The sequence below is a fragment of the Octopus bimaculoides genome, chromosome 20 (assembly GCF_046866305.1).
Source record: "Octopus bimaculoides isolate indiv1 chromosome 20, ASM4686630v1, whole genome shotgun sequence".
In the NCBI taxonomy this organism is placed as follows: Eukaryota; Metazoa; Mollusca; class Cephalopoda; order Octopoda; family Octopodidae; genus Octopus; species Octopus bimaculoides.
This window is the reverse complement of record NC_142947.1, coordinates 5558886-5584391: the sequence shown is the minus strand read 5'-3', so window position 1 is coordinate 5584391 and position 25506 is coordinate 5558886. Positions and strand designations below refer to the sequence as shown.

General features: G+C 36.9%; 2 protein-coding genes across 3 annotated transcripts in view; one reads left to right on the top strand and one right to left on the bottom strand.

The window, feature by feature from the left end:
* LOC106867613 (multidrug resistance-associated protein 1) overlaps positions 1–9112 on the top strand; it is a 42594-nt gene extending 33482 nt beyond the window's left edge. The window contains exons 22-31 of the mRNA XM_089338684.1: positions 1–14; positions 1313–1512; positions 2755–2881; positions 4278–4379; positions 5537–5680; positions 6154–6312; positions 7081–7247; positions 7803–7997; positions 8690–8811; positions 8941–9112. The exon at positions 1–14 is cut by the window's left edge and continues 297 nt beyond it. Coding sequence (XP_089194810.1) covers positions 1–14; positions 1313–1512; positions 2755–2881; positions 4278–4379; positions 5537–5680; positions 6154–6312; positions 7081–7247; positions 7803–7997; positions 8690–8804 — 1223 coding nt within the window. The 3' untranslated portion in view covers positions 8805–8811; positions 8941–9112. The remainder of the gene's footprint in view (positions 15–1312; positions 1513–2754; positions 2882–4277; positions 4380–5536; positions 5681–6153; positions 6313–7080; positions 7248–7802; positions 7998–8689; positions 8812–8940) is intronic.
* A 1062-nt stretch (positions 9113–10174) lies between these two features.
* Positions 10175–22584, bottom strand: LOC106867602 (homeobox protein unc-62). 2 transcript variants are annotated; one of them, XM_014912518.3, is made up of 10 exons: positions 22463–22584; positions 18238–18365; positions 17024–17143; positions 15946–16117; positions 14403–15056; positions 13550–13691; positions 12898–13043; positions 12162–12238; positions 11268–11575; positions 10175–10807 (listed from the first exon to the last, which is right to left on the bottom strand). In XM_014912518.3, the coding sequence occupies exons 2-10, from the start codon at positions 18297–18299 to the stop codon at positions 10254–10256; spliced, it is 2235 nt and encodes a 744-aa protein (XP_014768004.2). In that variant the 5' UTR covers positions 18300–18365; positions 22463–22584; the 3' UTR covers positions 10175–10253. The 2 variants fall into 2 exon arrangements, with proteins under 2 accessions (XP_014768004.2, XP_052830986.2); XM_052975026.2 differs by having other exon boundaries at positions 17024–17140.
* Between the last annotated feature and the right edge of the window lie 2922 nt (positions 22585–25506).

Below are 25506 nucleotides of genomic sequence, written 5' to 3'. Positions count from 1 at the left end.
TCTATTCAGTGCAGGTAAGTAAAAAAGCTAAAAAAATATATTTATATATATATATATTATTCGCATAATTACCTCCATATCTGCTCACCTTGATTCCTCTTATAGCTAGTCATAGCCCCATGGAGTTGGTCCCTTGTAAAGTCATCAGAATCTAAGTTCGAATCATATATATATATATATTTATATAGAATATATACTAGAATAAGAAAGGGCTGAGCAAAGTCCAGAGAGTTACTACCTTTGTTAGTAACAAAAGGTTTCTCCCTCAGAGTGAAAGGCAGATTATATGATGCCTGTGTATGAACAGCTATGCTACATGGCAAGGGGACATGAACTTTAACTACTGAGGACATGCAGAGGCTTGAAAGAAATGAAGCTAGCATGCTCTGTTGGATGGGTAATGTCAGTGTGCTTATATGAGAGAGTGTAGGTGATTGAGAGATAAACTGGGCATCAGATGTAGTCTGCAAGAGAGAAAACTGCACTTGTATGACCATGTGATGCATATGAAGGAAGACAGTTGCATAAAGAAATGCTGATCTCTAATTGTGGAACCTAGGAAGACAAAGTGGTGAGAAAGGAACTTCAGACATTGGGCCTCACAGAGGGGCTGACAAGGGACCGAGTCTTCTGGCCATTTGCTGTGCTTGAGGAGACATGACAAGCTAAGTAAAATCATGGTTGTCCATGCATACAGGCATGTCCCCTACAACCCTCTTCAGGTGAGTGATCCTTAGCTTGCAGGCTCATGAGTGCTGGTGCCCCATAAAAGCACCCAGTACATTCTGTAAAACGGTTGGTGTTAGGAAGGGCATCTAGCCAGAGAAACCATGCCAAAACAGACATGGAGCCTGGGCAGTTCTTCAGCTGGCCAACTCCTGTTAAACCGTTCAACTCATGCCAGCATGGAAAATGGATGTTAAATGATGATGATGTATGTGTGTACATACACACATACATACATACATACATACATACATACACAGATGATGATGATGATGATGTGGAGGAAGAGGTTTTTAAGCACATTAGTCAAATAAGGAAAGACATCAATAAAAGGTAGAAATACACAGCTCACAGAATAATACACAGAAATGGAGAAAAGTGAACCTTAAAAGGGCCATGATGAGGGAAAGGTGCAATAGGCATTTCAGGAGTGGTTTTGATAAATTTCAGGAAGCATGGAATTTTTAAAGGACCTTGAACTTTAATTTCATATTTCTATTGAAAAATACTTAAAATATAACAGTCTTAATGTTTTGATTGGTTTTATATCCCCTTTTGTTTGTTTTCTTTTTTTATCCCTGTTAAGAGGCTCGGCTTACCAGTTACTAGACAACTACATCGTATTGAATTAGTGACGCATTCCCCAATTTACAGCCTGTTTGGAGAGACCCTGATGGGAGCTGTCAGTGTTCGAGCCTACAAGAAAGAGCAGGAACTCATAGACAAACTGGAGAAACACTTGGACTACAACCTCACCTACAGTTATGCCTATTTGGCTTCTTCCAGGTAAGAAGTGGGGTAATGGTGAGAGAGAGAGAGAGAGAGAGTTGGAGTGGGAGTGCAAGTAAAGGTTGACAGGAAATAAGAGAAGGGAAATGTATTAGGAGATAGGTTAGAAAGCTGAAGGAAAAGTGGGGTTGTTGTTGCTTTTAATTCTAACCACCATGACAACATCACATTTTGTATATGACTGTGTATCTGTCTGTGAAAGTATGTGTGTGAGTGTTTGAGTAAGTACATGTCTCACAGTGCGTGTGTCTTTCCGCATTAGTTACGTACATTATTAAACACGCTATATGTATGTGAGGGCTGGTCAGTGTCAACGTGGAATTTTCATTTCTATTAAAACAATATAACATTTCACATGACTGAAATGAGTAAAACAATAAAAAAACTATGCCATTTTAATCCTGAGCAACGCCAGGTATCTCTGCTAGTTTATTATAAGAGTTTTGTTATATTCAAGGCATTTGTTGTTTTCACTTTCTTCTCTTTCGGGAACTCATTTAGTTTTACACTGCTGCCTCAGTTTTCCAATAACACTACACGAGTGAGGAGAAGAGAGCAGAATGCAGTCATAGCTTTGTAATTAAAAAGTTTGTTTTTCAATCGTGTGACATTAGATTTAATTATCCCAATCTGCATCACATTAATCAAGCCTTCTACAATTACCTTGGGTTGACCTAAGCCTTGTGGGTGAGTTCAATTCAGTCCCAGCAACACTACAAAAGTCATGGGTGTTTCTTCTTCTGACAAGCAATAAAATCAAAATGGTTAACAGGCTCTTGTAGAAAACACTTTGTGTTAGTCTAGCGTACTATATGAAATGCTTCACTGAGGAGGTCGATGAGACTGAAATAGGTTTCAAGTTATCACTGTGTCTGCTAAAAACCAGATAACCTTTCTTGTCAAAGATGTACCTACCCACAATTTCAATTAATTGAGACTACAAAATTTTTTGTATGAGTTGTCTCCCTTGCTTTTGTTTGGTTTCTGTTAAGGATTATTGAACCACCTCTATTCCTCCTTGATACAAGTTCAGTTTGGATTAATTAAAGACATCATGCCAATGCATGATGTAAATAGCTTACTTTTGTTCACATACACACATGCATACACATATGTAGAATGGGTTAAAAATTTCTCTCTAGCATTTAATATTAAGAAAGTAGGGTTACTATGTTGCCTCTGTGTTCCATGAAAAGATGAAATTTTATTAAAAAAATCTGTTGTTTACCTCTATTTCAGAGGATTGGGGATTTGCCTTGATTTCATTAGTCATTTCACTGTATTTATTACTATTGTACTGGGTATTGCCAACCGGGATAACATGACAAGTGCTTCTTTTGGTCTGTCGATGAGCAGTGCTTTAAAGGTAAGTGACAAAATGTGTTCCGGCCTTACTGAGGTTCTTTCATTTTTGCTTTATTCGATACAGAGCTAAAAACATTTCATATTGCCAGTCAATGCTTACAATTAATGCAATTAGCAGATTACATTCTTCATGAAACTCTTTTGGTCTCTTAATCTATTATCTCCACACCCAGAATGATCCTGGGGATGGTTTCATACCCGGCCCCATCCTCTTCCTTCTATGCATCAATGACTTACTTGCTAACACATCTAACAACACCCACACCTAAGCAGATAGCACAACCCTTCATTCCTCTTAAATATCCTCTAACCATGCATCATCCATTTGCACATGCCAAGCCTGTAACGGCCCCATGAAGCAACACCTTAAATACATCTTCTGTCGCATATGCTAACGTTGTCTCTTTCAGTAAGAAAACACAACTGTAACTCATATTGAGAAAACATCCTCACACCACACTCCCCATAACCATGAGTGACACTCTGTTAGAGTCCTTAAAATTGTTCCAGTTGTTGAGTCTCACTATCATCAAGCACCTATCCTGGCAAAAGCATATCCTTAACATCCCTGGCCTATCTCTTCAGCTCCCATCAAGTACTGTTACTCTACATGGCTCAGACAAAGCCCATAACAGAGCATTGTTCTTGCATCTGGGACAGTGCTACTGCTGCTGCATACATCCTTGATTGCATCCAGAAAAGGGCCACTGGTTGGCATAAAGGCTCCAGCCTCTGCACTCTTTAGCTTTGCCATTGATCTTTGAGGCTCCTGGCACCTCAGCTTCGGCACTCCTGTCCCATTCTTCTTTCCTCTTCCCATCATCATAAGTATCCAACCTCCAGACCCCATACTTATCAATATACTCAGTCCTTCTTTCACAGAATGTTGGCCTTTTGGAATTCCCTTCCTGCTCTTATCTTTCCTGTGAGTGTTGACTTACAAAGGTTCAAGAGGAACATTAATGGCATCACTCTCACAGGTCCAGATGAACCTGCAAATGCCATGGCCACTCTTTCTTCCTCCAAACCCAGCAAACAAACAAAAAAAAAATGCAAATTAGACAAACCAGTTGTGTTCTGTCCAATTGGGTCTCTATATTATAAATAGATGAGAGCAATGTTATTATTTCTGTGATGACAAATCAGTTTCTCATGAAGCTTTAATAAATTACTGAAACTAATGAGATTTATCTCGTATTTTGACGTCAGGAAGAAAAACATGTAATTTAACTACATTCTCTATTTTTTAACAGTGTGACTAAACTAGACGTTTGTGTATTAAAACTCTCTCTCATGCTTATAAATTTACCTGACATGCACACATCTCCCCCTGTCACATCTTCCTCTTGCTCCTTCTTTTTCCTCTTCCACCTCTCTTGTAATTTTTCTGCTTTCAGTTGTCCGTATTTCTGGCTTGGTTTATAAAAGCTAGCTCTGAGTTGGAAACTCACATTGTCTCAGTCGAGAGAATTGATGAATACACCAAAACAGAAAATGAAGTAAGTCTACATTGCTTTCTTTTTTTATATCCAATTTTTTGTACCAATGGTTAAGATCACTTGGCCCGCTAGAAATAGCAACCAAATCCTCAAATCACAAAGTTTTCCAGCCACAAAAATAGGAAAAACAATTTGGATTGTTTAGTGCAAGATATACTATATTTGAATGAAGGGTGGTCATGGCTGGTATACGTTTGATCCAAGATTTGCTTCATCAAAACTGACTTGAAGCTAAAGAAAACCAACTGGCAACAAACATGCTCCACATGGCCAACAAACATACTAAAAATCGCAGCCAATATTCCCTCAAACAACATACAATACCCTCTATAAAAAGAATGGAATGACACATTTGATAATGTAGTCCAAGATACACTGCACAAGACAAAATGGTCACCGCTGGAATACTTTTGAGATTGGATGTGCTTGATGAGGTCTGACCTGGAATTAAACAACAGCAACATTTGAATCCTTTTAAAAATTCGACATACACAAGCTGACATAACCCTGTACTTTGCAATCTAATGATTCCAGTTGGTCAAAGGTTGACCAACACCTTGAAAGACATATCTGATACACAGAAACTGTGCAGACACCTGTAATGTGTGCATGTATATACACACAGTGCTGCCTCCTTTTGAGAGCCACATCTTACTCATATGCTTCATTTCTAACTTGGTTTCTCCACCTGAGTTCCCTTCCTATTACCAACTGCTGTACAGAGTGCATTTTATCATGACACCATCACTACAGAGTTTGTCACATCCTCTCTCAAAATCCATCGTAATGTTTTAAAAAAGCTAAGAATATATATGATAATGTAGTCATAGATACATTATATCCAGAAAAAGACAGACAGATTTGTCATGGAAAGAATGTCTTTTATCATAGATCTGCTGGATCAAGGTTTATTTGGAGTTACATAGAAACATACACTCAACCATATGCAAACATGTACACACATAAACATACATATCCTACAATTAAACAGACATCCTGTTGGTCACCACACACACACACACACACACACACACACACACACTCATACACTGAATCTCATACGCACACCTGAAGCACATACACACAACAACCAAACTCAAATCTACAAAACACACTCATAGTATACAACTAACCCAAAGCATCATTTCTGTTTCCAGGCAGCGTGGGTCACAGACCATCGTCCTGACCCTTCCTGGCCACAGGAAGGTAACATAGACTTTGAGAACTTCGATTTACGCTATCGGCCAGGGTTGGAGCTTGTCTTGAAGGGCATCACGTGTCACATTAAAGGAGGAGAGAAGGTAAATATTACCCACACACACACACACACACGTAACTCATACACACTCAATCCTTTATTTACATACAAGTGCTACCCCTAGTTATATACACCAGTCACACAAACTACACCCCTAATCACACTCACTTTCCTCTCACCAACCATATGTAGCCAGCCATCTCCTCACCCCAGCAAGCTTCCCAAGTCATTCTCTGTCTGTCTAAATACTATCTCAATCCTTTTAAGTTATCCCACCAAAAACTTCTTCCCTCACCCACTGCATTCATATCCCCTCTACCCCAAATTCTACCCCTTTTTACCCCAGACACTTTACCTGCCCCCACCCCTACACTTCTTCCCCTTACATCAATCCCTTCTGGAGCCACACCTCCCCACTCTCTGCTGTTCCTTCCTTCAACTTTGTTGATCCAACTCAGGTCTTTCCTCACTAAATTCATAAATATTATCTGTTTATCTTGTTTTTTTTAAATCCAGATTGGAATTGTTGGCCGTACAGGGGCTGGAAAATCTTCTCTCACTGTGTCGTTGTTCCGATTGATAGAAGGAGCTGGAGGAACAATAGTCATTGATAATGAACCGATAGACAAACTTGGCCTCCATGATCTACGATCTCGAATTACCATCCTACCTCAGGTATTGTGATTTTTCTTTCATTAATTTGCATCACTTTCCACTCATTAGCCAGACTGTTAACAAACTGAGCCAGTGAGAAAAGATTGTGCTGTTGTTCAACTTCCTAGAAATGGCAGCTAAATCTTGTTCTAATCCCACCCTATCATCTTTAAGAAATTAAAAGACACCTTCAGTAATAATGTATAGACATAACTTGAAGAAAAAAAAAAAAGGAAGGGATGATCACAACCGGAATGTCCTTGACCATAGATCTGCTGAAAGGTTAGAAATTGAAGAGTAAAGGGAGAAGTCAAAGCTGGTAGGATTTGAACTCAGAACATAATGGGATGAAATATCACAAGTTCTTTTCTCCAGTGCTCTACTGATTTAGCCAATTTTCTGCCATTGAGAGAACAAAACTTTATCAATTATAATTGCTACAAATACAGACAACCACAACTTACCTTGAATTTATACATTTATTTTTCTATTAATCATGAACAAAAATGTGAATTATTAAGAAGAGAAGGGATTCCAATCCATGTTCTTTATACATTTATCCATTATTTTATGGGAACATTCGCTATTTTTGATCGGTCTAAGTTGTAGACTTATCTTGAGAGGAAAGAAATGTGGGAGAAAAGGGGGCGAGAGAGAAAGAGAGAGAGGGAAAGACAGACAGACAGACAGACACAGAGAGAGAGAGAGAGAGACAGACAGACAGACAGATAGAAAAAATATAAGATATTTATCAAAGAATTTGCTTCTGAACTTTTTGTTTTTGACCAGGAACCAGTTTTGTTCTCCGGAAGTATTCGAATGAACCTCGACCCCATTAACAAATACACAGATGATCAAATCTGGCAGGCGCTGCATGTGGCTCACTTGAAACCCTTCGTTCTTGGTTTACCTTCGCAGCTTGAATACAGATGTGGTGAAGGTGGACAAAATCTTAGGTGACATAATGTTATTTTACTTCATATATCTCATTATCATCATCCCTATCATCATCGTCATCATCATTATAGTTTTAACATCCACTTTTCCATGCTGGAATGGGTTGGGTGAAGTTTATTGAGGCAGATTTTCTATGGTTAGATACCCTTCCTGTTGCAAACCTTTACCTGTTTCCAAGCAAAGTAATACCCCCCCCCCCCCCCCCGGCCAGACATGTTTCCACAGAATATTGAAAATGAATGACATCCTAATGTTCGCTTTGTGAGCTTTCTACATGAAAAACAACAGTTAAGTTTGGGAACATATGGGACTGGAATCATACAAAGGTTAAAAAACCCTGATCTATCTATTGGGTGCTTTTACAGAAGTCTACTCTGTTGCAATTACTTAGAGCAGGTCTCCCCTCTGAGGTTACCAAAATATTCTGTTCTTCTTCCCATCAGAGTCTGGGGTCCTGCAAAATGTCCCATCCTTCATCCTCTGGTAAAGCTCACACAACCCAAATATTTTTTAGTGACTGTACACCTCCTGATATCTCTTTGTATATATTTTAGTGTCGGTCAACGCCAGTTAATCTGCCTGGCTAGAAGTGTCCTGAAGAAGACCAAAATCCTTGTTCTTGATGAAGCAACTGCAGCTGTAGATATGGATACAGATGACTTAATACAGAAAACTATCAGGAATGAATTTAAGAACACCACCATACTGACAATTGCTCACAGACTCAATACTATTTTAGACTATGACAAGTAAGTTATTATGATGTATATAGGTATTTGTCTACCTGTACAGGGAGAGAGAAACTTCCCTGTGATCTTTTAACTGGAGAGTCCAAGACCATGGAAATAACCTGCAGCATACTTGTCATGGTCCCTCTTTATTTATCTGGAATGCATAACTGACATCTTTGTCTCTGAGAAATTGCATATATCAAAATAGCCTTTTGTATCCTTAAACAATAAGAGTGAACCATAAAACTGCTGCCATCAACATATCATCCAATTTGCTAATTCTAAGAATTGTTTCATAATATTCGTTGAAATTGTACAGAATTTCTTCTGAAATTACAAATAAAAGAAACTGCTCTTTCACAGGGTGTCACAGTGTATCCAGTAACCATTACATCAGCTGGCAGTCACTTTAGCGGTTGTTTAGTAATCCTGCCTCATGTGACTAATAGGAACAAATTTTATCATTATCCAATAACAATCCATCTTCTTCATGGGTTTCTGCTTATTTTGCCATTTGGATATATCAGACATGCTTTGCATCAGTGAAACTTTTAGCAATACAAATTTTAGAAACTCACTATTAAAATATTTACTCTTAGGCATCGGCTGAGTGCACTTTTCTTTCATTTGTAAACAAACACACACACATGTATGCATGTTATGTGCCCATGCTTCAATATATATATATATATATATTTATGTCTTTATAGGGTCATGGTTCTTGATGCTGGTAAATTAGTAGAGTTTGGAAAACCTGAAGCACTCTTAAAGGATCCTGACTCACTATTCTATGGAATGGCAAAGGATGCTGGATTGCAGGCTTAAACAAACAGTAAGTTTTCTCTGCAATCCAAGAGTTTTTTTTTCTCTTGTGGTATTTGTTGTTGTTGATATTTCAGCTTAATTTAACTCTGATCAAATATGTTCTTGCTGTGACTCTTCTCTTTTTCATCTTTTTCAGTTTTAAAGCCTCTGATTAAAACATCTTTAATCATCAGTCACACCTGAACCAGCAAACCTATAATTATTATTCCATCCTTGACATTCCTGTCATTTTAGGGGTATCTATGGCTATATTATGCACTGTGTCCCTTTATTAGTTTTAAAGAAAGTAAAATTGAAGACAATTAGTGGCATCAGTCTTACACATTTTCATTGCTTTGCAACGCTTTCCTTTTCTTGGGACTGAATCAATAAAAAAAAAACTTACAAAAAAGTATGATTTGACTGATTTTATCTAACAGGGCAAGTAACATTTTTTGGTTGTTTTTTTTTTTGGGGGGGGGGGACTTTTTTTAATAGTTTTTGTTGTTGTTTGTATGAATCAGAGAGTATTGATTGCTATTAATGTATTTTCATTGGTGAATGGTTGAACTGAGAAGAGGAAGAATTGGATAGAGAAAGGGGTTATGGCAGTTTGGCAAAGAAGAGCAGGTGGGCAGGCTCTGCTCATCATTTCCTCCATCTTAAACTCTGCCTCATCCTGCAGAGACACACCAACAATAATAACAACAACAACAATAAAATTTAAGTTTTTTTTTGTATTTTGAAAAACAAAGAATAAAATATATACATATACACACACACACACACACACATATATATATATATATATATATACATATATTCATATATATATATATATATATATATATATATATATATATATATATATATATATATATATATATATATATATATATCTTTATATATATATATATATATATATATATATATATATACATAGATACACACACACACATATATATATATATATATATATATATATATATATATATATATATATATATATATATACATATATATATATTTATATATATTTATATTTATATGCAGACATATATATATATATATATATATATATATATATATATATACATATATATATATTTATATATATTTATATTTATATGCAGACATATATATATATATATATATATATATATATATATATATATATATATTTATATTTATATGCAGACATATATATATATATATATATATATATATATATATATATATATATATATATATATATATATATATATATTTATATTTATATGCAGACATATATATATATATATATATATATTTATATTTATATGCAGACATATATATATATATATATATATATATATATATATATATATATATATATATATATATATATATAATAGTAATAATAAAAAAAAATTCACATTTGCAAAGAGTGAAAATATAAGCACAAGATTTGTGTTTGTTATTTGGAGTTGTTCATTGCTGCAGCAAGGGAGAGTCCTGTAGATTGTTGTCAGTCAAACAGACAGTCTGCTGTCTGATTGCATCAATACCACTACCACAATTACTACTACTACTACTACTACTACTGCTACTACTGCAAGCGGTTAAGTCTTTCCCTGTGTTATTTTGGTCAATCTCTTTGTTTGTTCGGTGAGTAGTAGTACCAGCTTTAGCACCAGCTGAGTTACTACTACTACTACTACTACTACTACTACTACTACTACTACTATTGTCAATGCTGTGGCTGCTGAGTCCACTATTACCACCACGACTAGTGGTGGGAGCAGTGGTGGTGGCAGTGGTGGTGGTGTTGTTGTTGCTGATGATGATGGAAGACGTTGTAATGGCAGTGGTGGTGGCGGTGGTTGTGGTGGTCATGATGGTGGAAGCATTGATGTTGCTATTGTGAATGAACTTGGATGCTTCCGAGATGTTTGAAAGAGAAGGGTGACCAGCAATGTGATCCAAAGAACGGAATTTGTCCAGGGATGTGGAAGCATTGACAATATGGCCATCATTAATGACAACTGAAAAAGAAAGAAAGAAAAACATGATTTAGTGTATTTCTGTTGAAATATTCTGCCCCTTTGTTTCAATTAACTTTGAACAAATATTCAAGAATTTACAACTTTAAACAGGTTTTTTGGAATACAAATTAATATGAAATATTGATAGGAGGTTTAATCTAGAACAGTTTAAAATGGGAAGTTTGTACAATGGAGTCAGGGGTGGCCTTAGGCAGTTTGATATTAAAGAGGTTGAATAGTTTCTGTGTAGTTCTTCACATCAGACAAGCTACAGACATTATAGTAATGCTATTTCAACCATTGTTTTCATGCAGATGGCATCCTTCAGTACATCTATTTTTACTACTGTCTAATGACCCCTACAGGGTTTTGTTCAAGAACAGATCACACTGCTGAGTATGGGGATCAAAACCATGAACTTACAACTGGGTACCTGACCCCTACAAGAAATTCAACTTACAAGTTGCTGTTTCCATATTGGGTAGCACTATGGTTTGATTGGACGGCTGGCTTGATGTGGCTAAAGAGCTGCTCTCATTGGATGCTGCATCCCCAATCCCATCAGCATCTCCAATAGACAGAGGACTGGAGCTACCCGAAAGGTTACCATCGAGAGTCGTAGGTATCTGGGGACGTAGATTGGCAATATTTTCAGGCCAGAACCTTTGAAGAGGTCGATTCGGTGGCTTATTTTTCTTCACTTTGGCTTGGTCAGGATTGCTGGCATCCAGCATCGGCTGCAATATACGTCGACGAGCGTTGATGAACCTGGAAAGAGTAAGAGAGAAAAGCAAACAAAGAACTGAGTTGAAAAATTGTTTTCTCTCAAAGAATCAGTCTTGAAACACAAGATTCATCTTTCCCCATCTCCATTCCCACCATGGCATATATACTTGTCCAAGCTTATAGACTTCATCATCCTCATCGTTTTAACATCTACTTTTCCATGCTTGTCTGGGTCAGACAGGAGTATACTGAGGCAGAGCATCCTACAGTCAGATATCTTTCCTGTCACTGACTCCCCACCCTGTCTCCATAGGGGGTAATAATCTCCCAGTTTATCAACCAACAAACAACCCAGACATGTTTACAAACAACACCATATGAACAATCCTTGGGACGTCTGTATGTTTATGATTTAATTCTCAAAGATTTATCTATTAATATGTTAAAAAAACAAAGACAGGACCCTACTGCCAGCTGGGAAGGGGCCATTGTCAATATGAAAAAAAAAAAGGTGTAGGAGTACCCTGTATAAAACCATGGGGCAGAAGAGATGCAAAGAGAGGAGAGGCAGGCAGAGAAGATGATTAATTTAAGATAACAATAAAATAGTTTTTATCATTGAGCTTACCAGTTGTTGACTTGAAGTAATGTTAGGTTTGTCTGGGCTGCAATTTGTCTTTTTTCATCTTCTGAAGGATATGGGTGCTTGAGAAATGAAACAAATTTGACACATCAGGAATTGAAACATTTGCAAGTGACCAGCTTCACAACTGAAAATGCATTTCATTTACACATTGCTATTTCTTTGTTCCAGTTCTTTTGGGAGTATTTTTGTTATTTCAAAAACAACTCTTATCTTTTCAATGGTTATGTGCTTAAAACATGTGCTTCACAACCATTTTTTTTGTGGGTTTGCTCCTCCCTGAAAGACATTTTGACTGAATGTTTTCTGCCACAGCCTTGAGGTATCAGAGAAATCTGGACAATGTAAACGCACACACATGTATGTATGTACTGGTTTCAGGTACTGACCATACTGGAGGACTGCCTTGAATGTTTTAGTGGATCAAATGATCTACTACAAAATTCTGGTCCATTTTTGTTGAAATGCTATATTACAAGGACATAAACTAACAGCAGCCATCAGTGCCCTGCAAAGGCCAGATATGAAGAGAAACAAACACACCCCACCCCCTCTTATGAGGGTGTCAGGGTTTAGTGCAGCATTCGGGGCAAGTTGGATCAGAAGAGAGCTACACAGGACAACAAGTGAAATTATCAATGTAGGGGTTTTAAAAGTAAAAGTAAATGAAGGATTGAAAGGAATTTAAAATTTACACGAAAGAACTAAACCAAATACAAACCACAATATTCTGAAAGAGCCAGGATCTCATAATTTTAGTTGCAGTCTTAGGCAGGATTCCTCTTTTAGTTTTTCTTTTACAAATCATATCTTCATCATCGGAACCAAGTTGAGCAAGGCTGCCCATAGGAGTGATCTGGGTTGGTGCTGACAACAGACAACAGAAGAATAATGCAGGGAGACAGAAAAGCAAAACAGACAGGGAGACGAATAAATAGATAGGTGAATCATTTAACATAGATATGTGTTTATTTGTCTGATCTACAAATTATATCTTGTAGAAATGGATAGTTTGGGGGTTGATTGAATCAGCTTACACCATACCTCACTAGAAAATTTCTGATCTTCTGTCTATATAAAAAATTATTATTATTAATATTATTTGGCAGAATCATTAGATGGCAAGACAAAATACCTTGTGGTATTTAGTTACATCTCTTTAACAATCTATGTCCAAATTCTGTTGAAGTCCACTTTGCCTTTCATTGTTCCAGAATCAGTCAGGTACTAAGTTACTGATATTTGCTAACCACCCCCACCTGCCTCCCCCACTAGTAAGTAATAGTAATGAAAAGAGTCAGCCAAACAGACAGACAATCAAAGAAGAAGAAAATTGAAGAATATAAAAATATCATTCGCATTGTCGCATTTACCTGGAGTTGGTGGAGCAGAAGTAACAGGGATTTGTCCGATGATGTTGGGAGTTCCAACAACACCAATCTGTGACAAAGGGGTACTACCATGAATAAGAGGTGAACCACTTGCCACTTGGTTAGGAAGTGAAGCAGTTCGAATCTGAAAGGGTAACAGACAGGGAGAATTCATTCAAAGAAAAAAGAGGAAGACTCAACAAGGATTTTATCCACTAACAATAGTAAAGAGAACATTAACCTCACAAAGTACCCCCATGCGCTTCTCTCTCTTGTACATGGTATTTAATTATAATACACTGCTCCTAAATATACCCCATTAAAATGACCATCACTGCTGACTGCTGGTGTTCAAGGAATCTTCACAAAAGAATAAATCACTAATTATGTCTGCTGCACTAATTGTCTTTTAACAAAAGTTAATTTCCCAAAATTTTGGTTATTGTAGTTATCTTCCTTGTTGAATGATTTTTCAGACTTTTAAACATCCCATGATGGAGGTTTTTGTTTACTAATCACATGGATAATCTCAGATGATTAAAGTTTTTTTTTAATTCATTGTACTCAATAAGTGAGACTATGTTGTGATTAAAAAAAACAGAAGTAGGTTTTTTTCAGTTGAGAACAATTTGTATGCAAAACTATTCTCAATGGACCTGCTTTGAGAAAATCAAATTTATGAGAAAGCCAATCTTTTGAGTCGTTTGATAGAATCAAGCAATTGAGCTCTGCTTGTGCATGGGTGATGCTTTGCTCCAAGTGAAAGAGGATCTAAGCAGATGCAATATTTGAGTTGAGAGAAACTATATTTCAACACAGATCAGAGAATGTGAACAATAAACCAAAGTGTACAAACCTGAATTGGCTGTGCAACAATACCTTGTGGTGTTTGCACCATTTGATACACAGTTCCCCCAGATACAATCTGCCCCTGTCCTAAGGAACCCATTGAAAGAGCAGCTGGTTGTACAGCAGCAGCAGCTAAACCCTGCTGAATGAGGACATTGTTGGCAGCCATTGAGGCAACAACTTGCTGCTGCATCTGCAACTGACCTTGGAGTGAAACAGCAGCAGCAGCAGCTGCAGCTAGAGTATTATTGCTGGTGGTGCTGGTGGTAGTGGTGGTGGTACTGGTGCTATGGTGGTGGTGGTGGTGGTGGTGGTTGCTGGTGCTACTTCCGCTACCACCACCACCACCACCGCTGCTGCTTGTGGTGGTAGTGATGCCAGTGGTTCCAGTGGCTGATGATGGCCCTGTTGTAGTTGGAGTTAGCTGTGAGGAACTGGTGCTGAGAGAAGGAGTGACATTTCCTGAGTTGCTGCCACTACTGCTGCTCATTGAACCATCAAAATTGGGGGTTGGCGAATGCACCTCGGTGCGCAGGAGGTGCTCGCTCTGCATCTTGCTTTTCAGGCATGTTATATAACGGTTGCAGAAATCCTTGCACAACTCATTCACTTTCTCCAACTCCAGTAGATGGATACGTAAAACCTGAATAGCTTTCACCATCTGAAGAAGAGGGAAAATAGAAACATTAGTTCAGCAGACACACAGTGAGTTCATGTTGACACTTGTTTCTAACACTTTACAACCCATGTTTCTGTTCCAATAATCGAAGAACTTTCAAAACAAATTCAAAAGGACACTCAGAGAGCCATAGTATTAAGAAGATCACTTTGCAGCTATCAGATTCCAGTTTTGATTCCATTGCACATCTTGGACATCTTCATCTTCCATCACATATATATATGTATATATTTTTGTATGTATGTATATATATTTAATTAGAAGCTTTGTTAACCTCATGAAGGGATGGTTTCATGCAAGAAAATACTGGTTCAACACCTAGTGTTATGGGGAATTAATTTCCTTAAAATAATAGGTATATATATAAACATATAGTTTATACTCATATAAAAAAAAAAAAGAAAATGGAGATTGGGAAGTTAATAATTGTTTATTATTAACAGCAAATTAATCATCTTTACTTCCAGCTGTTTCAATTAATACTCAATAAATATTAAGTAAATATTAAATTTATATTCATATGACCTGAGCATAAAATCTTCAGAGGGGAAAAAATATACCCTTGGATGTTTTATATGTGTTTATAGATTCATTATAGCAGACTGAATGATACGGTTTATGATTTGTATTGTTATATGTTCAGGTGAGGAGTTTACAGGTTGATTGGAGAAGCACAAAACAAGACTAAATATGAGATTATATAAATTGTGGCAAACTGTTGAAGGAGAGGGATGGCTCCAGCAGGGCTGCAGCAAGGCTCCAAAGACTGGTACCAGTAAAACAATTCAATTTAGATAAAGGAAAACAAAATCACATTTTAGTTATGAAAATCTTTTTTAAAAGAATGTTCTGGATGCGTGATGGAACTTACTAAACTATCCAATTCTGTGTCATCACTGAAAAAAGGATTACGGTCCTTCTCCTGGTGTTGCACAAAAGCCTGAATGTCAACATCAAAACTATCTCCTGCTGGACAATCAGGGGTTTGAGTTGCACGTTCACATTTCTCAAATAACAGAGCCATCAAAGGAAAGAGGGGGTGCCTGGTTCAATACAAAACAAAAATACAATCTCACATTTAATATAAATACAAAGAATTTCTATAAAATTAATCACATATTTAAAAACAGACTTACAGCCTTCTTCTCTCTGAGAGCCTTGCATGTCGGGACATGTCACTATACCAGTAGTAACCTATGGATTCTTGATCTTGGGACCACATATCTTGTACCTTTATCACAAAACCATTCCCATCACTATGTTTCGTTTTTTTTTTCCATGCTTCCATGGCATCTCACCACTTGTTGTGGTCCCCTACACTTCATATTGTATCCCTACTACTGTTCCTTGTCAACTCCTCCTCCCTTTCTTTCCCTCCCCTAAATTGACATTCACTGCACCCAACTTTATTTCCATTTCTAATCATTTGTCACACTCTTTTCACACCCCACTGCACACACTGACCCACCCACACGTTTCTGTCCCTTTACCCTATTCTCCCTTTCCTATTCACCTTGTACCTTAACCTCACATCCTGCCTCTCTCTTTCCAGACGGGGAAGCCATGTATCCACCTCTTCAGCAAGACCCTCACTCCTGCCTCCCCATCATATTTTCATATCCCTCATTGCTATATTCCACTCGGTTGAGGAATCTTGTCTTGTAGGACCTGGGTGACCTCCCCAGTGCCAGTGCCACTACAAAACCCATCCAGGACACTCTGTAAAGCAGCTGGCCTTCGGAGAGGTGTCCAGATGTAGAAATCATGCTGAAGCAGACACCAGAGCTTGGTGCAGCCCTTCAGCTCATCACTCCATGCCAAACTGTCCAACCCATGTGAACAGGTGTTAAATGATGATGATGATGATGATGATGATGAAATATGAAAATACCATTTTGTTTGCTGAGATGAGATAGTGAAACAGAAGAATGTCAAAGAAGCTGGCATACCGACAAATTGCTTTCTTCTCATGTTCAAGACTATGGGATTCAGAACTTTGTTGTCCGCTGCTGGTCGATTGCTGAGTAATCACAGACGTTGTAGTGCTTGTACCACTGCTGGTGGTGCTACTGGAAAACACACGATTAAAACAATGAGAAATATCAAATGGTTTTGTATGGATGAGGTGACACACATATGAAGAGGAAGGAAAAATTGAAATTCTTATGTTTTTAGGAAAAATATTCATAATAAAAGGAAACATGTATTTCCGATTTCACAATTGGTCTTCTATTTGGTCTTCAGCTTCATCACCTCAATCCTCTTGCCTATGTCTCATCCTTCCTTTAATATTTGCTGTAATGAGAATGTAGGTTCTCATTACACAGCCAGCCTTTAATAGTTTTCTTCATTAATTTACATAACATCAATTAATTAATTTCTCAAAGTTAATTTACGTATTTGGAGGAAGGAAGGTTTGATGTTTGCTCACAAAGGACAACTCTGGACATAATTCAGTCTATTAGACCTCCTCAGTATAGTTTAATCTACCAATCAGTCAACATGGATTGCTACATATAGATAAAGGGTTACAAACAATTTGGCAATACTATTTAGGGTTTCTTAAGCTTTTAGAGCTGGGTATAAATCCTCCCATGGGATGTTATAGAAGAGATAGCTAATCCAATATTTATTAATATATTTCCATTGCAGAGAACCATGGGAAAGAGTTTTCTATGGTAGCCTTGTGACTGGGATTAAACAGATGAGAACGATATGAATGCCTCTGTGTGTGTGTGTGTGCATTGTGTGAGTGCTGCTATAAACAGTGGTGATTGATGTTCTGGAGATGAAGGACTGAACAAAATTATTTGAGCAGAGGTAGAAAGGAAGAGATAAGAGGAGAGACAGATGTGTCCAAGGTGGACTTAGGTAAAGGTAGTAAGTAACTTACTATTTCAGAGTAGCAGAAGATCATTGTAGAAGGTCATATTGTTTTGTCTTAAACAATCTGTAGCATGTTTTGAATTGTAAATAGCATCAATTTAAAACGTTGGCCAGTTACATCTTACTTAGACTTTTTTACTGAGTTTTCATATAGAATTACAATGAAAAGAGAAGATGGAACTTTTATGCCATCATTCGACACATACAGCTCTTGCTAAACATCGTTAAAAAATGTATAAATTTGATCTAAATAAAAGAAAGAAAAGAAGGCCTTTACCTTTTCGACTCTGGTAGATTAGGAGACGCTGTGGGTGACACAATGTGAGTAGTTGCCAACATTGGAAGAGTGTTTTGGTAAGTGGTGGGTAACACCACTTCTATGACCCATCTGGACTAAAACATCACCTACACAATAACAACAAAGAAAAAAATAACCTTGAAGCTACCTCTGTGTAAATTATGATATTAAATTATATTTACAAGAATGAAATGACAATTATCAATGAAAAAATTGTGATTATTTTAATTCATAATTTATTCTTTTATTAACCTACTGTCATTGGCATTTGGCATTTCTAAAATGTACCTGAGATTTATGACAGGTGAATTAACATTCACGACAGGTGAAGTGTTTCATTTTCTAAGGTGTTTCTTGATAAGAAATCACAATAACTGGGTGTATTGTATCACTGCACGACACAACTCATTGTATCTCAGAAAAAGACATTAGTAGGCATTCTGTTTCTCTATTATACAGTTAAGTGTGCAGTTAGAATATGGCATACGGCCTGGCAGAGCCTCTACACGGTTATTTGACATACTAGAAATAGCAGCCAAATCTCCCTCAAACCACATTCCAGTTTTAGAACTCAGTGGCCAATTACTTAGTTCTTGTAGAGAAATCTCTTGAATGAAAGAAAAGTCAGTTGCTGGGTAAATGCCTTTCCCAGCTTTTTTCTCAGCAGGTTTCATCAATCATAGACCCCACAGTCTCCTGTCCCTCACACAACTTTCTGTAACCTTTAAACATGCTCTCTCTCTCTCTCTCTAGCTTTTTCTTCCTTTCCCTTTTTTCAGATGTCACCAAAATGTTCATGGCTTTTTTTTTTCATATGATGATCAATGAATTTAGCTTGATACCTTTTGATATTATTAACAAGTTTTCTGCTAACTTCTGTTCATTAATGTATTGGACAACATCCCATTTCTTTTGAAAGGACCAGATGTCCACAGAGGGGGGAGGGGGGATGGACGTCAGAAGGGTGCAGGCTAAGCTGGTTCCATCTCACGTATGCCACTTGAGGCTCCCCAATCAGATGGTCCAGATGTCTTGTGGAGATCCCAGTTAATGAGGACATGGCAAGAGGTCACCAAGTGAAAAACCAAGAGGGGCAGTGAGCTTGGAGATCGGCCCATTCCAACCATAGAAGTCCTTTTTAATTTGGTAAAGCATGATTCGAAGGAATTTGGCAGTTATTTCTAGCCTATCGATCAACTGTGTACAGTTGACCTCGTTGGTAAATAAAATAAGTTATAAGCTAACGAGCAAGTATCTATATTCGACCTGCTAGAAACAGCAGTGAATTTTTACTATTACACTCGTCTCCAAACTCTGATTAGCGGACTTTCAGAATTGTTTTCACTACCTTATGAAGAAGTTAAACAAACTGGGTGATTATTTCCTTCTGTAAAAGAATTTTCTGTCCCAAAAATTTGATTTTCCACATTTTATGTCTAAACACAAATTTCGTTCCCTTTTCTGGTAAATTTTTACAATTATCCTGACCCACGAGACGAGTGTAACTGAGGAAATACAAAAAGTAACAGCCAGTTCCCCTTCAGTCACAGCTATGTTAGCAAAAAAACAAAAAAAAAAACAACTTTAATCATAAATCAGCTTGATGAGGTTGACCTAGGGTTAAACAACACGATTAAATAAACCAAGGTACGAAAATACGTTTATATATATATAAAAGCAGTATTAATTTGTTTTTTTTAAAGTTAGTAATTAAATAAACTAGAAGAAACATAATTTACAACATATATAAGTAATAATTATAATCAACATTCACACATAACATAGATTTAGTTGCGCTAATTACAAAACATTGGTAGAAGTGTAGTTTGGTGTGTTAAATTCCTTCGGAGCCAAATGGAATAAAAATAACCATCAGAATTCCTCCGAAATATAAATTCGTTTAAGACTTTTTTTTCCACTAACCATTGATATTAAATTTTATGTTAAAGAGTTTTAGAATGAATTTCTGCTTCTAAAAAGATACAAATGAAACGTTCATTAGTAGAGTTTTTACAACAACTACAAGCATACCCATATACACTGTTCAGAATTATTCCATCTTTCGTTTTGATCCACAAAATAAATAAAATAAATAAATATTTCATGAATGATAGTGAAATTTTCAAGAGTTTTCAGATCTCTTATATGGGAACATAACTAACGATTTGAAATGGTATTTCAGTCGATTCTGAATGTTTTTCTAATAATATATTTTAACCTCTGAAACTTTTTAGTGACGAGACAGAAACTTTTTACTGGAAATGTTTGAAATTTGTCCTCAATTTGTCACAGACATGTGGAGTCCCGATTTTAGGAAAAAGATATTTACCATTGTTGAGTGAATGCAACGTGCTTTTAATATAAAATGCTATTTATTTAGCCTTGCTCACATTATTATATAAAACCTGAGTTTTTGAAAAAAGAATAAAAAAACGATCTAATGAGGTTTTTTTAAAAAACATTTTAAATGTTTCACTGCATATTCTCGTTAACGATTTTTTTTTAATTGTAAATTCCAACACATTATTTTCGCTGAAATCCTCAAATTAAATGAAGACAAATCAAAACACATTTTTATTGGAATATAATAAACGATTAGAACTTTCGATAACAAACACTTAAAGCGGTGAAAATCTTGTAAGGTTTCGCTCGCAAAGTGAAATATTGACGGTAGAATTTAATTCCAGGAGTACTTCGCTTTTGTAGTATTAATTGTTTGTGACAATTACACAATGTGTGTGAATATGTTTACTTTGGGATTTCTTATGTTTGTTTTTTCTTTTTTGTTCGTGCAGAATACTTTTGGAATGAATATAAATAAAATAGCAGAAATCTTTAGAACTTTCAACATAGATCTACGGTTCTATTTCGATCCTAAACCTGATCTGGGGGTCTAAACAACAACTAATATCGCCATGTTTTCAAGAAGGCACTAAATGATTAATTAAAAATTAAACTCCTTTCGGCAATTAATTAGGGAGACAGAAGACTAGGAAAAAGAAAATAAAGCAAAGAATACAATGGTTAATAAGGGGAGAAAGTTCATAGAAAATTATAAACGTTGATTTCCGAAGTTAGACGAATAAACCAGTGCCAACGAGAGAACCCCTACGTGTTCATTTGATATGGTAGAAATAACAGTCAAATCTCTCTCGAATCACATATCAAAAGAAAGGACGAATTGTGTGAAGTAGTCCGAGATAGGATCGTGCAAAAACAAATGGGATGGTCACTTTTAGAATGCTTTTAATCATGGGGCTGTCTGTCGACCTGATTGGAGACAGACCTGGGGCTAAACGACACGATTGCTTGACCTGGTAAAAACAATCTTCCTCGAGTCACCCACCCACCCTGATATTTGAAAAGAAGGACATTAAATACTGCATCGTCCCAGATACGATGATACTGTGGTGAGTTGGCCACGGTTGGTCTGTCTACTAGAACTGACCGGAAGGAAGCGGGATGAAATAAACAGCAACAATCAGCCAACGAGGGAAACTACGCGGTGCTGCTAGAAATACCAGTCAAAACCACACATGAAACAGAGGAGTCCTGTACATATATATATGACGAGACAACAAAGAGTGGATGGCCACGGCTGGGACACTACTGATAGCTCTATCTGCCCGACTCTGTCAATCTGATTCGATCCTATCTCTGGGTTCACATGCAGGCTGGAGCGGGGAGCTCAACAACAGCAACAACAACACGAACCAACGAAGGGGCGAACCTCTACCCGATCACTCGACCTGCTAGAAATAACAACCAAATTACCCTCAAATCACACCAGACTGACTTTAAAAATATAAAAGGACGGAAGGACACATCGGATAATGAAATTTTGGAAAGGATTGCACTATGTCTAACACATGACAAAAAAAAGGGATGGTCACGGGTGGAACATTTGATCATAGGTCATGCCTGCCCTGCTCCCGATGTCGGGGCTGACCGAAGCAGGGGGGGGGGCGAAAAACAACAACAACAATAAAGGAAAGAGAGAGAGAAAGAAAGAGTATAAATGAGTGAGAGAGAGGGAGCGAGTGAGGGAATGAAATGTGGTTCTCGCTACTCTGTATATATATATATGTATGTGTTATATTATTATTATTATTAGTATTATATTATGTTATTATATTGTATGAGACTGAGACAAGACAGACAGCTACACACACACACACGGTAGGCAATTTAATTGGAGGCTCACCTCACATACAGACGCTGTCACTCTTCGTCAAAATGGCGGGCGGCGATCATCACTGCACCCGCCCCGATCACGTGATCCAATGACGTCACCGCAGGCGGTTCCAATAAGCTTCTCTCTTCTCTCATATTCATGTCTTGTGATGTTTTAGTCTTATTCTTTCATGTTTTATTTCATTTGTTTTGTTTTATTGATTAAAATTTTTTTTATTTTGCAATATTTTTCTGGGACCCAGAAAGGGTGTTCCCTAGTCTTGAAATGTCTTGTCCCGTTTGTGATAGAGATTATTATTATTATTATTATTATTATTATTATTATTATTATTATTATTACTTCAAATTTTGCCAAGGTCAACTTTACCTGGCATTCTCTGGGGTCGATAAAATAAAGTACCAGTCAGGTATTGAGGTCGATCGCTTTTGACTGACCTCCTTCCTCCATATTGCTGGTGTTGTGCCAAAATTAGAAAGTCTTATTTATTTATAAAATATTTTTATTAATATTTAGCAGAACCAACCGATTGACTTAAAGCCCGGGAGTTTCGTGCGTTAGCACATCAAACTTAGGATTACACCAGTTTGATAAGTACCAACGCACGAAACGCTCGGCCCTTAAGTCACTCTGTTGCTTTTTTAAATGTTTATATATATATATATATATATATATATATACACCACAGTAAGCACATAAATGCGAAGCAAGGTGAGAAAAAGTAGTACTCGAATACCGGAGGTAGAGTAATATGCTTTATTTATTATTAAAGGCGCAAAAACATCACAAAAATATCACAAAATAACTGCTACTCAGAGTTTCACGTTCCCGTTCGTCGGACAGTTTAGATTGAGATTCTCACTCTAAACTGTGATATTTTTTTGTTGTTCTTGCTACTTGAATAATGTGTTTTGAGTTCTAGTTTTCTTGTATGTATCATCAAACCTATTATTTCTTCACCTTTGGTGAACGTAGCTTTGACCTGGTAGGATTTATATTGAACGGTGTGGCATCCAACGATCATCAGGTGTTTCAATCTTGAACCGTAATACTCTCCTGTAGGTGGGTCAGCAGAGGTGGTCAAATCACTGGACATCATCATCTCCTGATTTACAGCTTAACTTCTCTTTCTTACTTCATAACCAACAAGTGGCTCTTTACGTTGCTTCAACCATTCTGCACACAGCTACTTTTACCACTTTTTTTCTTATTTCACTGACTGTATGGGTTTCCCACGCTGACTGGGCAAAGAATTTTCAACAACCAACCTCATTTGAAAATAGCCATGATCGCCATAGCCTCAACCTGCAATCCTGCAAAATGTTCTGGTACTTGACGTGCTTCTTCTATTCAAAGGCTTGGTCGCACCTCTATACCCACGGAACTGTAAGTTCAATCAGGATTATCTACCTTGCCTTGTCAGACCACAAACCCATGACCAGTCTCAGGCTTATTTGAACGACTTGGCTAAATTGAAGCTTTTCCTCAAGTCTACTTCCGTATCCCACGATTGGTTTTCTTTGCAGTAAACTGTTTCTTCCTTTCGCTGCAGTCAGCACCTTTTCTCCTTTTCCCACGAACTTGAATGGTGGTATTACTTTCTCTCTGCTGTTGGCGTTTCTTGTGTCTTATAGTTTCAGGGTGTGAGCAAGTGTCGCAGGTGTCTCTAGCACCTTCTCATGGCCCACTTGTACTTTCCATGGGTAAGCACCGTTTCGTATCCTGACAAGGTGTCAGAGTACCCCTTTCTTCACAAAGCCAACACATCTGGTACCTAACGAGAACATGAAATACGAAAACATGGAAAACGAACTTTGGGGGCGAACAACGAAACAAATAGAGAAACGAGACAGGCAACATAAAGAACAATCCCTTCATCAGTTGTCCACTGTTTTATCTACTCCGCATTTCGAGCATTAGAACAAGATGCGCCTTCGTCAAAACAGTTGCTCCCGCAAAGCAAATTAAATAAAATTTGGGATTTGCAGAGGGTCAAAGCTGGTAACAAAACAGGACAGTGAAAACAAAAGACATAACGAGGTGAAGTGGTGAACGCTGGAGAAACAATCTTTGACAGGAGACAGACAAAAATGTGTGCTATCCCAGTAGCTGAACGAGAAGAAAGAAATTCGAGTTAGGAAAAGAAAGATATATGGTACAGGACGTTATATATATATATATATATATATATATATATATATATATATATATATATATATATATATATATATATATATATATATATGTATATATATATGTATATATATATATATGTATATATATATATATATATATATATATATATATATATATATATATATATATATATATATATATATATATATATATATATATATATATGTATATATATATATATATATATATACAAATGATATATGAGCATATGTATGTATACATACAAATTATGTACCTACATCTAATATTAACTTTAGTATTTAGGAGTTATCTCCCTTCCCATGCTTTAATTAAATCATTATAAACATTCATTTTCTTCATTTTGGGATCAATTTTCATAAATAGCATTGTTTTCTTTTACTCACTGCATATAAGTTGTTACTTAACTAATTGTTGGTGTCATTTATTTCAGCCCTAAGTCTATACCAGTGAAGTAAACGAGCACAGAAACCGGGTAGCGGAATTGTTTGCGAGTGTGTGAGCACACGTTTATATATAATTATGTGTTTCTATTTATGTACAAATGCGTGTATATGTGTATTTAGATATAAGCATGTGAGAATTGTGTGTGCATGCGTGCATTTATATGTGGACGTGTACCTGTGTGTTAGTGAACGGTGCGCGCCTGTATATTTTAGTATATTTGTACGTACACATGTGTGTTAAATAATCCCACCTTCTTCCCCGAGCAGTGGATCAATGACAGACACGCCGCCTGTCAGTCAAGGGAAAAACGATCGATCAAAATCCGAACGACCAGCCGTGGGGAGGCCCCCTTTGCCTGTCATGCTGCGCTGAGTAATATGTATGTGTGGCGTGTATCTAAGAGTGTGAACGTTCTTATATGAGAAAGGGGGAGT

Coding starts and splice junctions, on each gene's coding strand:
- LOC106867602 (XM_014912518.3), bottom strand. CDS start 18,299: ATGTTGGCAACTACTCACATTGTGTCACCCACAGCGTCTCCTAATCTA. Junction 15,057..15,945: donor ACACAGAATTGGATAGTTTA/GTAAGTTCCATC, acceptor CCTCTTCTTCAG/ATGGTGAAAGCTATTCAGGT. Junction 13,044..13,549: donor TTCTGCTCCACCAACTCCAG/GTAAATGCGACA, acceptor GTCTGTTGTCAG/CACCAACCCAGATCACTCCT.